General features: G+C 42.2%; 2 protein-coding genes across 2 annotated transcripts; both read left to right on the forward strand.

Annotated features, from left to right (window-relative positions):
• The first annotated feature begins 205 nt into the window (after positions 1-205).
• Positions 206-3,996, forward strand: LOC146979974 (serine/threonine-protein phosphatase 2A catalytic subunit alpha isoform-like). The gene is made up of 7 exons (XM_085790040.1): positions 206-686; positions 1,141-1,350; positions 1,424-1,597; positions 1,682-1,771; positions 2,123-2,284; positions 3,581-3,699; positions 3,845-3,996. The coding sequence occupies exons 1-7, from the start codon at positions 585-587 to the stop codon at positions 3,915-3,917; spliced, it is 930 nt and encodes a 309-aa protein (XP_085646166.1). The 5' UTR covers positions 206-584; the 3' UTR covers positions 3,918-3,996.
• A 1,321-nt stretch (positions 3,997-5,317) lies between these two features.
• sfxn1 (sideroflexin 1) lies at positions 5,318-11,014 on the forward strand. Its single transcript, XM_085790039.1, has 11 exons — positions 5,318-5,451; positions 7,381-7,550; positions 7,653-7,823; positions 8,150-8,248; positions 8,360-8,435; positions 8,794-8,879; positions 8,969-9,096; positions 9,229-9,278; positions 9,564-9,613; positions 10,389-10,436; positions 10,630-11,014. Exons 2-11 carry the CDS (start codon positions 7,387-7,389, stop codon positions 10,724-10,726), a joined length of 969 nt encoding a protein of 322 aa, XP_085646165.1. The 5' UTR covers positions 5,318-5,451; positions 7,381-7,386; the 3' UTR covers positions 10,727-11,014.
• Positions 11,015-13,544: the final 2,530 nt, after the last annotated feature.

Below are 13,544 nucleotides of genomic sequence, written 5' to 3' on the forward strand. Positions count from 1 at the left end.
TGACAGTTTCACCGCCAGTAGGGGGCAGCGCAACCATCAATTTTACCCGAATATTAACAATATCCAAAAAAAACACGACAACAACAAGAACACGAGGAAACGTGAGCAAAATTAAAGTAAAAGTCAATCTGAATCAAATTACCTATTTGTTTGTTTATCATTTTAAACTCCTCGAGGGATGTACCAGCTGGGGTCCAATGACGTAGTTCGGACCACAGCAGGCGCGCGGGGCTGGGTCTGCTGTTTCACTGTCTGCGTGACACACTGATGGTCTGTTAACAAGGAGGAGTGGATATTATTTTCTGTATCATGTAAACTTCAACTCTCTGGTCCCCACTAAGCTGCAGGGACGCAGGAGCAGGTGACGCATTCGTCTTCGCAGAGCGCGCGCACACACACACACACACACACACACACACACACACGCACACACACAGCACATACACGCACTGCGAATGACCACAGAGCTTATTATTGCTGGGAAGTAACCAACCAACCGGGGCTCGTCAACACGAAATAACGAGAGGTCTTCACAAGGAATAATTACAAGGCTGGTCGGCTCGCTAGCTGACAGCAAACCAGGCATGGACGACAAGTCATTCACCAAGGAGTTGGACGGATGGATTGAACAACTGAACGAGTGCAAACAGCTCACAGAGAACCAGGTCAAAGTCCTATGCGAAAAGGTAAGGTTTGCGCAGGGAGGCAGACGAGCTATTAGTGAACCATGTTTACTCCCCCAGTTACTCGCCCGGTAGCCGTAACATCTGCGGGCAGAGCGGAGGTGTTGTCCGGACTAACGTCAGCTAATGCATGTGCATGGCCTTGTCTTGGTGAACACCATTTGGCTGCAGCTCCGTGCAACCTACACTGCTAAAGGAGCCCACTCGGCGAGAAGATGGAGGGGGGATGCCTGCAAATATGTTTTCCCTAGCTACGCCCACTCTTGGTGCCACTGGAGCACACCGACTCTATCACAGCAAATTTATATTCAGCCATAGCCCGGGTGGATGTTCACTGTTTGACTTTAATACGTTTTGTTTACAGCACGCCCCCCCCCCGTGCCCCCGTACTGCACCATAGCTCCGTGTTACCTGTTAATCAGCAGCATCATGTGTTTTTCTTGCTCCTACTTTTAAGGCCAAGGAGATCCTGACGAAGGAGTCCAATGTGCAGGAGGTCAGATGTCCAGTGACAGTCTGTGGAGATGTCCATGGTCAGTTCCATGACCTCATGGAGTTGTTTAAGATAGGAGGGAAGTCTCCAGACACCAACTACCTCTTCATGGGAGACTATGTGGACAGAGGCTATTACTCTGTGGAGACAGTCACACTCCTGGTTTCACTGAAGGTACACATGTCCCCAAAACCTGCAAATTGGCCCAGTTTTGTTGCGCTTTACAAATACTATTTTTCTTTTGTAGGTACGTTTTCGTGAAAGAATCACAATTCTCAGAGGAAACCATGAGAGCAGACAGATCACACAAGTGTATGGCTTCTACGACGAGTGCTTGAGGAAATATGGAAATGCAAATGTTTGGAAGTACTTCACAGATCTGTTTGACTACCTGCCCCTCACTGCACTTGTAGATAACCAGGTGAGGCTGCTGAATCGGCATTTGCCTGCTGTGCTGAACCACTAACAGGATTTGTGTATTTATATTTCTGCTCTATTCTTTAAGATTTTCTGTCTCCATGGAGGACTGTCCCCTTCTATCGACACACTGGAACACATCAGAGCGCTGGATCGCTTGCAGGAGGTTCCTCATGAGGTAAATTCAGTCCATAGAAAATACCACTGTGATTTCAATAAAGACACTTGCTGTCATGGCATTTGGATGTTTAAAACATTGATATAAAAAAGGTGTACATGGGAGTATAGCAGCAATAATTCTCTAACAAACTTACATTATTATATTATATATTACAGTATTTAATTATAGAAGAAACTGAAGTCCTCGCCCCATTTGAACCCATTGTGTGGCCAATGGCTTTAATCAAATAAAACAAGAAGTCTCAGCTTGGTCTGTGAAAAAATTGTGATGGACGTTTTCCATAACTCCCTGACAGTTGTATGCATGTTCAATATACTAAACGACAATTGTATTTCTTTTCTGTTTCAGGGTCCGATGTGTGATTTGTTATGGTCAGACCCAGATGATCGTGGTGGTTGGGGCATCTCACCCCGTGGTGCAGGTTACACCTTCGGGCAGGACATTTCAGAAACTTTCAACCATGCAAACGGCCTAACTTTGGTCTCAAGAGCCCACCAGCTGGTGATGGAGGTACTTTAACTTTTTTAACAAATTTAAAGCAGAAGTAAGCGATCCGGTCGTTTGGGCTAATGCTGCGTTCCAGGCAGGCTTTTGAAACCGTAAGTTACAGCTTCAAGTCACGACTTACGACTTTGTAGCGTTCCAGGCAACCCGCAACTCGCGTTTCTCCGACCTCTTGGCTGTGAAAGTGCACTATAACGGCCACTCGTAACTTCCGACCTGTGAACTCGTACCAGATCGAACTGGTACGACTTCACAGGTCGAAAAAACACAAGTTACGAGTTGCCCTGAACGCACCATAACGTCTTGTCAGCCGACGGAGTTAGCAGCCCCCGCCCTCGTCATGGATCTATTGGTCCTTGTCCCTATGTCACCACATTCACGTGCATCCCTTGGCTGCACACACAGCCCTTCATGCCGTTCTCTCTCCTCATTGGATAAAACTTGTAGGATACAAGAAAAGTTTTCTCCTCGGCTCAGAGCAGAGGGACTGAGAGACCCGTGTTTCGGTCCAAACACTTTATGTAAGTGATTGCTGTTGGAAGATATAACTATTTAAGACTTATATTAACACAAAAATATCGCTTACTTCTGCTTTAAACAAATAAATAATAAAAATCATCATCATCATCAGTATCATGGGTCTTTCCACAATAGAGATGAAACATTGTTTGGAAAGTTTGTTCCAAAATTGATGTAAGATTTCCTACAGATGTGCTGCACCAGTAGTTTGTTTTGCTCTCACCTTCTGTTAAAGTTGTACATTGTGCTGCTTCTCTATCATCTGAGGCTACTATCTATTCCTTTTCTTCTCATGTTTCTGGTCATTATATAACTGCAGGATGAGCCCCTGACTACAGTCTGACAGCAATATACAGTATTACTTACTCTTCTATAGTATTATCATAAAAATCCATGATGGGCTGTAGTAACACTCACAGTCCGTCACTGCTTTTGCACAGATAGAGGGAACAAAAATTGGGGCACCTCTAGGGATTGTTTCCACTCATTTTCAAGACTTTGTTTACCTCTAATTTGTAAGAAAGCATTTCTGTTATATTAAAATGTTGTTGATGATGTTTTTTTCATTTTTTAACTCCCTGTGTACCATTTAAGGTTATTCACTAGACTTGAACTACTTATATTTCAATAAATCTGGAAAAATGGGGGTGCTATAAAACATTTGACTGGTGATAGATCTTCTGAAAATTATTAATTCTTCCCTAGGGGACACTCCAGATTCAGTCATGACCTGACATGTTGTTAACTAAAAATAACTGCCGTGCATCTAATCTCTTCATCTAGGGTTATAATTGGTGCCACGACCGCAATGTAGTGACGATCTTCAGTGCACCAAACTATTGTTATCGTTGTGGAAACCAAGCAGCAATCATGGAACTTGATGACACATTGAAATATTCCTTGTAAGTTTAATGTATTGTTATTATCGTTGTTGTTGTTGTCGTCATACAAATGTCTCTGTTTATATGGACTTTTGAACTTTAAAGATATTAGTATTGACAAGAAATCTCAAAAAGTGAGTTGATAAATCCTGCCCCCTCTTTATAGCCTACAGTTTGATCCCGCACCACGCAGAGGAGAACCCCATGTGACGCGGCGTACTCCAGACTATTTCCTGTAAGGATCACTGGTGAGGATGGCAACAGGCTACACAAAGGCTTGACAAAAGAAACATTCATTATCCCATGGACCAAAAGAAATGTGTGCCATAATCACGATGAGAATCCAAACTATCACAGCTAGTTAAATAACACCATCCTGTCGACTTTTTCCTCTCTGTGCATGATGTTTTTATTGCTAGAAATGATTGCTACTATGAACATTACTGTCACAACACCTGCTGGTTTGTCAGGAAAAATGAATGAACTAATGCTGAGAATAACAACTAAATGTAAGTAATCTTTGTGTTAAGGTGTTAATAATGACCGGAGTGTGTTGACATATACGGTATATAAGCTGCATCTTTCACTTGGCATGGCCTCAAATCAAAGGTTGCAGTAAATATAATGTGAACTTGTTTCTTTTTGTAATTGAAGCGCAGCAGTTTATTTTGTGAAGTGAGCTGATAGGGTTAGTTGTCGGAAAAGAATATGTTCTCTTTGCACTTTTGTATTTGATTTTTATCACATGGCACTGACAGACTACGTTCTTTTTTATACCCTGTTAAAGTGTAAGTAGCTCTCTTTCTGCTCTGCTGTCTCCTATGAGAGTTAATGTAATTCATTTAAACAGGCAATATTGGTACGAATGACATCAGTTGTAAAAACAAATATATATCTATAACAACTAAATGTTTTGCAGCCACAGCTACACAAAATAAAGACTGAAGTTGCTTCGTCATTTACTTCCTCTAGGTACAGTTTGTGGCATTATTTGTAACAGCTCTGACCAGTCACCACTAGATGGAAACAGACACCCAAAGACAGCCAGATAAGATAATCAGTGTGTGATTAGCAGGATTAGTGTGAGTGTGCAGGAAATTGGCTAATCTTATTTATTTGTCTTTTTTTATTGTAAGCACAAGCATTTGATGTATCATGATTTTTAAACCTTGAAAGGGACAAGACTGCTGGTGGTTTGCAATACAAGCACATAGTCTACTACTTTTGCTTTTAAATTTGTTTCATGTGTTCTCTTGTGTTATTTATTTATTTATTTATTTTTGTGGATCTAAGAAATGTGTTTCACTGACATTAATGTCAGACTATTGTTTTTGTGTGTGTGAGAAAATCCTGCAAAGTTTTACCAGTTATTAATGATTTACTGCCTGTGAGTCAATGTAGCGACAATGTCAGAGCGTTAACGGATGTGGAGCTCAGCTTGCTGATGAAAATAAAAGCCTCAATCAAAGGATGAAGTGAAATGAAACTCAGTGTGTCACCATGGGATGTTAGCCAGTAGATTTGACGGTTTTATAGAAGAGTAGAAAATCTTGCCTTTTCAGCACTTTTTTCCCACGTGAGCCTTTAAAATGACCCCTGCAGTGTTGTTCCTGTGTGAGTGGCCGCTCGGAAACAGGACTTTTACTTCCTCAGTGAGGTTCCTGCAGCTGGGGGATGTGCCTGTGTGCGCTGTGCTGACGCTGCTGCATGTTAAATTAGCTGGCTGCAGCCTTTCAGGGACACCTCTTGCGGACCGCCGGAGCCCACAGTGCAGTAAGTACCCTGCCTACATTTCTTTTAAAAAAACAAAAAAATAAACAATCCATCCAGACATCAGAGGACATCAAAAGGAAAAACGACCATCGTGCACTTGTGTGTCAGATTAGAGGGGGAAACTGATGAGTCGCGTCTGGCTCCTTGCAGAAGCCTGTTTAGACGTGTGGATGTGGCAGGCTGATACTAGTTGAATCTGGGGCGCACATCTGGACAGATGTCGTGTCTAATTATCCGTTTATAAATGTTGATGGGGTTTTTTTTTTTTTTTTTCATCGTCTGGTAAAGGCTCTGGCGCGTTTGCTTCAGATGCAGAGACACCTCCAGTTACAGTCCAGATTTGACTGGTCTAGGTCGGGTCGAACAATTAACCGTATCCAGTCACAGAGCGTGTTTACCTCGCGACCACGGCCACAGAGCTGCCTTCATACTACATGTCAGATGCACAGTAAATGGGGGGGTTAAAATGCCTTTGATTGGATGCTGCCTATAGGATTCAAGGTGATGTCTTTAATTGTGAGGGGTTGTTGTGAATCTCAGGTTAATGTGTAGCCACGCAGACCGCCTTTGATTGGCTGAGAGTGAGGGCAGAGGCAGTTGATGGGTTTAAAGATCAAAGGCCGTGTCAGTCCAAAGTTCAGTCCTCTGATATAACCTTCACTAGTCACATTGTAATGTATTAATATTGTCCTTTAACCAGTCTGGCTTTTGCGTCAGCCAGTGTCCTGCAGCCTCTGTGCTGACCACCTCGCTGTGATTTAGTGTTTTATTGGATAAGCCCAGAGAAGGGGGTGTTTTGTTGCCATCTCGTGAGAACCCCATGGAGTTTAATTCAATTTAAAGAGACAGCACGTCTCTTGCACTAGACGTCCCCGCCAGCTAACAGGGGACAAGTCTGTTCTCTTGTCAATCCAGCAGCCATCTTTGGTGCAATTTCAGGTGGAGTTTCATCGCCCTGCTGCACATTCATGCATCCAGACCATGCTGTGCTGTCTGTGTCTCCCTCGGTCTCCCACTGGAGCATGGAACAAAATGGTTAAAAACCAGATCAGACTGGGTTACAATGACCCCTACACACTGGGAGGAATGAGCATGCTGCAGGCACATTCACAAAGCTGATGTTTTTGATAGTGCTGGGTCTATTCATTGCAGGCCAGTCTTATCTGGTTCCTGATTGTGGAATCATAAATGCGTAAAGCTTTAATGAAATACCCACTAGTAGTAGATGACATATTAAAAACCAAATGTTGCATAACATCACTGTACTTCACTCATGATACTCCAACACAATCTGTAGTAGTTAAATGATAGAGTAAGAAATACTACGTCTAGTTGTTCACGACATTCAAGCAAAGGGCTTTGTCACTTTGCCAGAGCTGCTTTTCAGCCACACTCTGGGTTGGGGGGGGGGTTGGTGTGTGCTCATAATAGGCCTTTGCAGTTTACCGCTTCACAACCCTTGTGTCAGGTCAGCCATCACCATAGCAACATTATGCTGAATTAACAGCATGGCAATCCAGAAAGAAACCATTTTTTTTCAGTCCTCCTCCACTGACTTGTGTCTGCAAAAAGAAAACAAGGGCTGGAGGGGCTGGAAGCTCCTGGGGTGAAGGCTGGAGCAGGGCCCTCGGTTCCAGGAAAAAAATGTCTGTAACAATTAGCCTTACACTGTGCAGCTGCAAAACACAGTGTTTTGAGATAACTAGGCCTCAGTTGTCGAGGATCGAGTACGAACAGTTTGTACATTTGTATCAGATTGCTTTGCTTGCATTGCTTTGTATCCATGCTTCCATTTTATTTTTTACCACAGAAGATGGTTAGCCTACTAGAAAATCACTGAAGCATGAAGCCTCTATACTCTGTGTACATATTTGTTGTAGATATTGACAGAAACCTGATATGATTATTGTAATATTTTCTATTCCTCAGATAAACATGGCAGCAGAGCTATCCACTTCCATAAACATCAAGGAGCCCCGGTGGGACCAGAGCACATTTGTAGGTCGGGCTAAACATTTTTTCACCGTCACAGACCCCAGGAACATCCTCCTCACCAACGAACAACTAGCCCACTCGCACAAAATCATCACCGACTACAGGTAAATCAGGCCACAGCTACAAAGTCAGTGGCAATTTATCAATAACCAAAATCAGATCCATTGCTGTCACTAGATGATGTTTGCTTCTTTGCCATCCTGCAGGCAAGGTATAGTCTCTCCAGGGCTGACAGAGGATGAACTGTGGAGAGCCAAATATATTTTTGACTCGGCTTTCCATCCTGATACCGGGGAGAAGATGATCCTGATTGGCCGCATGTCAGCGCAGGTTCCTATGAACATGACGATCACTGGATGCATGATGACATTTTACAAGTGAGCACCTGGTTTTGGAGTATTTAAGTGACCCAGCACCAAACTTATACATTTATGATTATTACCGTTACTATTCCTACGGCTGCTACTTAAACTATTACCATTACTAAGAGAGAAACTAGGAAACTTAATGATATGTTACAGTAGGAAAATCGTAAGTGTAAATTTAAATTTAAGCTTGATACTTGTTCTTAGCCAGCAGTATTCCTACAATTTAATCCACTTCTCTAATTGCTGTATATTTTTGATAGGATTAGGGTTAGGGTTAAGATAATCCTAACCTCACCCCTTCTTCATTATAACTTGACTTTTTTAAAATCTTGCAGATCGACTCCGGCTGTGTTGTTCTGGCAGTGGATCAATCAGTCCTTCAACGCAATAGTCAACTACACCAACAGGAGCGGCGATGCTCCGATCACAGTCAGGTAAGGGGCAGACATGTCAGTGCAGACACTGGCCCCAGTTAACCCTTAACTCTCAAGTTTTTGTGTGGACAGTTTTTTGTGTGATGTGACCGGTGACTCTTTTGTTTGCAGTCAGCTTGGCACAGCTTATGTGTCTGCCACCACAGGGGCAGTTGCCACCGCTCTAGGACTAAATGCACTAACAAAGGTATCAGTTCATCTAACCCCATTCCACATCTCATTTTAATGCATTGACCTCAGCCGCATGGGTGTGCTGACGTGAAGTTAGCCACGCACAAGTCTCTTTGTCATAGAGGAGCGATATTATTTACAGGGTCATGCTCTGTAATCACCATGTTGTCATGCCAGCTTTTATAGTGACTTTGTGTTGGTACATCCTGATTGATTGTAGAAAAGCCTTACGTACATTATCTGAAATAAAACCTGTAATAACTTTAGGTCTCTTCTGGCTTCAAAGGTGAAATTGGTTGTGCTGTCAGGATACAGCATAGCCAAGTGTTTCACATCCTCCCTCTTGTTTTTATGCCTCCTCTCTCCGGCTGTAGCATGTTTCACCTCTGTTTGGACGGTTTGTTCCGTTTGCTGCTGTAGCTGCGGCTAACTGCATCAACATCCCGCTGATGAGACAAAGGTAAGGAGCAATGTCAACACATAAAAGGACACTACTAAAACCCTCATTTGGATTCCTCTTCTCATTGTTTGCTTTACTCTTGTCCTCAGAGAACTTCAACATGGTATTCCTATAACAGATGAGAACGACAACAGGTTAGGAGAGTCGACGAAAGCTGCGCAGCAGGCTATCTCTCAGGTTGTGGTCTCCAGGATTCTCATGGCTTCTCCAGGAATGGGTATGAACATCTGTGTCACCTGCTGAGAGTTTCTTAACTAAGACAAAATACAAAAAGTGTCAAACCATCATCTTGTAGTTGTAGAATTTGACCTGCCAATGCATTGTTGAGTAATATCTTGTGTCATTTCAGCTATCCCCCCGTTTCTAATGAACCACTTGGAGAAGAAGGCCTTTCTGAGGGTAGGCGTATCTCTGAATTAGTTTCCATCCGTTCAAACACAAACCACAGAGGAATACACCTGCTGCGCTAATCTCTTTAACTTCATCTGCCAATCATTTCAAATACTTTGACGCTTTCATCAAATTGGTGGGAACCTGACGTTCCACACTGTCTCTGCCACTTGGCTCCTTTTAGTAATCACACATCAGAGGAATGAAAAGCACTGACAACATGAGGCCACTCTAGTATGGGAATTCACCACTGCTTTTGTGCCCCTCATTCGTTTTTCTGCCTGGTCTTTTCAGAAGTTCCCATGGATGAGTGCACCTATTCAAGTCAGCTTGGTGGGATTCTGGTGAGTCGTCAGAGATGGCCCACCCGATAAGCCGCCATGTGAAATTCCTTTGAAATGTCACACTAAGATGCTATAACGAGGACAAGAGTACGAAGATTTATATCCCTGAATGTTTCTGTACAGGTTATTGTCAGGTATCTCCAAGGGAATTTGTTCGTAAGAGTTGTGGGTTCACTATGATGAAGTTTTCAGCCTTGTAATCATTATTAAACTACAGATCCTATCTTTTGGTCTTGACAGTGATACATTAGGTATCATTCCTCATGTTTCACTGATGTTTCCTGGCTCCGCTTTGTGACATAGACCTCAGAGCAGCCAATTAAAACAGTGTAACAGTCCTTTAGTTCTGCTCTGCTGTAATCACAATGATGTCAGCAGCACATCCTGCCAAGAGTGTGTCCCATTGGGTGCCTACAAACACAATATGGTACGACTGCTACCGCTATTTGATTTATATGCAGATTATTTCCTTGATTAACAGATCAAACTTTACATTAGGATATAGTAAGATAGTAAATGTCAAATGGAATGAAATGGGGAAAAGGAAGAAATCCTCACACTTCAGACTGAAAAAATATAATTGATTGATTGATTGATAATTGATGAATTGTCGAAGAGTTTCAGTGCTGCAGACTAGAGATGATAAAGTTTGTAGATGTGAAAGAAACCAATTCAATTTACCTTTAGGAATATTTTTAGGCAGTTAAGTGACATTAGAAAAATAAGTTCTGGACTGCTTCCACGTGTGTTTGAAAGATCAGAATTTGTCTTTCAGCCTGGTGTTTGCCACTCCACTGTGCTGCGCATTGTTCCCTCAGAAGAGGTGAGTGAAGCCTTTATCACTGACACTGAGATACCAGTAGCCAATCAGATCGTTGCCTTCTCTTTAGTTCAATACATGCCGAGTTAGCGTGATTCTTTTCCGCCTGAACTGTTGCATAATACGCCTACACTACTGTACGTGTTTGACCCATTGACCCCTCTGCGATTTCTCCCCCTTCCTCCCCCTGATCCAGCTCTATGTCAGTCAGCCGCTTGGAGCCCGAGCTGCAGGAGAAAATCCGGGCCAACCACCCAGGAGTGGAGAGGGTCTACTTCAACAAAGGGCTATGAGTGTGCAGCCCCCTCATCCAATCACTGCCATAACACAGCTGCAGGCTCAGTCCTCGCCTCTCTGCCAGCCCTCCTCATTCAGTGTGCCAAAGTTAAGTTTGTGTCTCCTCATTTCCACCATTCAGATGGGTATTGGAGGACTCCCTCTCTCAGTCAGTCTCTTTGTGACGAGATGTTTGCTTTTGTTAATGTGACTTTCTTGTAACTGCTAGAGAAGATTTTCTCCGACAGGGCCGGATGAAAAGTATGATTAGTATCACAATGGATAAAACGGCCTGAATAAGATTATTTTTAAGTGGACTTTTTTTTCCTGTGCAGTATATATATTTTTCATATTGGTCACTTGTTGATCGTATGTTGCCGCCAAATCATTTTCATAGTCTCCTAATGAAGATTGGTGGGCACTTTACTTCGTATCTGCATTACAACAGCTCACAATCAGATCTTAACACTTACCAGTCCTCTGAAAGACCTCCGCAGTTCATGCATTTGCCAAATCTCTACTCACACGTTTCCTAGACCTCTTATCAACGATTGCAACCTCGGTCTCTTTACATGTTTCCATCCACACATTTTTATTCGCATGAAGCAATATCGAATTAAAAATGCCTTATGGAAACAGTAAAAATTTATTAAATATCATGAATATCGATTAAAAAAAAGTTAATACAGTCGATCCCATCGGATTTTCTCTTGATTGATACAAAGTTACTGCAACAAATGCTGATAGAAACAGTTCTTTGCCGAATAAAAGTAAGTTGCGATCATGTTTTATGTCAATGGGCTTTATGCACAGCTCCACTACTTCCTGAACTTCAGCCAGCTCCTTTATTTCCTGTCTTACATTATTGGACCAACTGATTGATCCAGGTGTGACCCTGACCATTGTTGTGAGGTCAGACACACCTGGATTAATCAGTTGGTCCAATAATGTAAGACAGGAAATAAAGGAGCTGGCTGAAGTTCAGGAAGTAGTGGAGCTGTGCATAAAGCCTACTCTGCTACATAGGCCTATTCCCAGCTGTTCAAAGACACGGTGGGAGTAAACAAAGAAATATGCAGGTGTACAGGTGACAGACTGGCTTCATATGAAGTGTCACAATCTCCCTCTGGTGTCTGTATAATTTAACATGTGGTGCATCTGCATCAAAACGGTGTTTACACGCCACAGTCTTGGTTCTGATGACAGTGGTTTCCAGGCAACGATTCCAGCAGCTCATCACATTTGGCCTGTGCGCAGCCTGACCTCCGATAATCAGTTCAGATGAAGGATGGATGTCCTTCTAGTTTGTGATTTAGTACAAAAATGAATGGAAACACCTTAAATAAGTAAGTTAAAGAAAACAATTCGACACACCAATATGATCGCAAAACAGCACACGACGTCATTACGGACAGCTTTTTATTCGATTTAAAGGACTCAGACGGAAACACACTTGAACCAGCATTATTTGCATTTATATTTTTTATCGATATTTTGATAATTCGATTGCCAGGTGGATGGAAACATGGTTACTGTTTGAAAGAATTTCACTTTAACTTACTCTAATTCAGAATCACTTTTGCCAAATGAGTGACATTCAACAAGCCATGAGGCCTCATGAATCTGAAAGCAATCCTCCAGGGATCCACCCTATAAAATGTGACACTAAGATGGTGGGAACCATCGATGGGCCAACACGGTGCTATTTGATGTCTTAATAATCAGTGTTTATCGTTCTATTTATTCTGCTCATCAAACATGCATGAACAAACCTCTCCTCATACGAGCATGGTGGGATTTAACCATGGCGTCTCTGAAAACTAACTTTTCTGTATATGTAGTCACACTGAGGCTACGTTCAGGAGAGCCAACAATAATAATCATTTCAGCAAAAACACGCTGGTTCTGCTTTCTGTAATCTCCAGTAGCCAGTCAGGATAATCTGATCACAGTATTTGTTCTCGCTAAAATTCAATAACTTATTCATGCCTTATTCAGACTAGTATGGTTTCTGTCTTTTACAACTTAATGCAGCATCCTAAGAAGTTTGATTATTACCACACGATGTGGCACATTTTAGAATGATGTGGCAGTATTATCATATTGTTTTGAAGGTGTTGTAGTACATTTGTTGTCTACGTTGGATAAAGATATCAGTATTGGGGGTTAAACTGGCATTCTCACCATATTTTTTCTTAAGACATGAATGGTATGTGGGATGTGTGAACTCCCAGCGGAAACTTCAGATCAGCAAAGAACCTCCTGCTTTGTGTTTCGTTGTATTTTGTTCTTAAAGTGAGGAACATGCACACTTTAGTTATTTCATGCAGTTGCATCAGCACACACTATCACAGAGCTGTGGCCAGGCTAGGCTAGTAGATCAAGCAGGTGCAGTGTCATGTTCAAGCATTTGTTGTGCACCTTTGCTGCAGCAAGTCAGTATTCAGATGATCTTGTCAGTCTGGTATATTTGGAGACAGGTGTGTGTGTAAACTCTGCTGTATCAGCCTGAGTATTAGATTGCGTTCTGCCATCTTTTCCCTCTGGCATATGAAGCTCATGCACCTTATTAACAGCTACTGTATTAAGTTCAATTGTAAACACTGTACAACATGTCAGATTTGTCATTAGATATTTTGAAATCAGGGATGAGAGTGAAAGCGATGGACTGAAGCCACATAACTCGCAAGAAGTATTTAAATCTTTGACCAACCTATCCTCATTTTGAAACTTTAAATGATTTTAAATGTACTTTAAGGACCCAGTGTATGTTGAAATCTTTTGGTCCAATTAATGCAAATGTTTACATTTTTCTTTTTAATTTGAAAACATCAC

This window comes from Trachurus japonicus, chromosome 10, assembly GCF_045865225.1.
Source record: "Trachurus japonicus isolate A0001 chromosome 10, Traja_1.0".
NCBI classification, from domain to species: domain Eukaryota; kingdom Metazoa; phylum Chordata; class Actinopteri; order Carangiformes; family Carangidae; genus Trachurus; species Trachurus japonicus.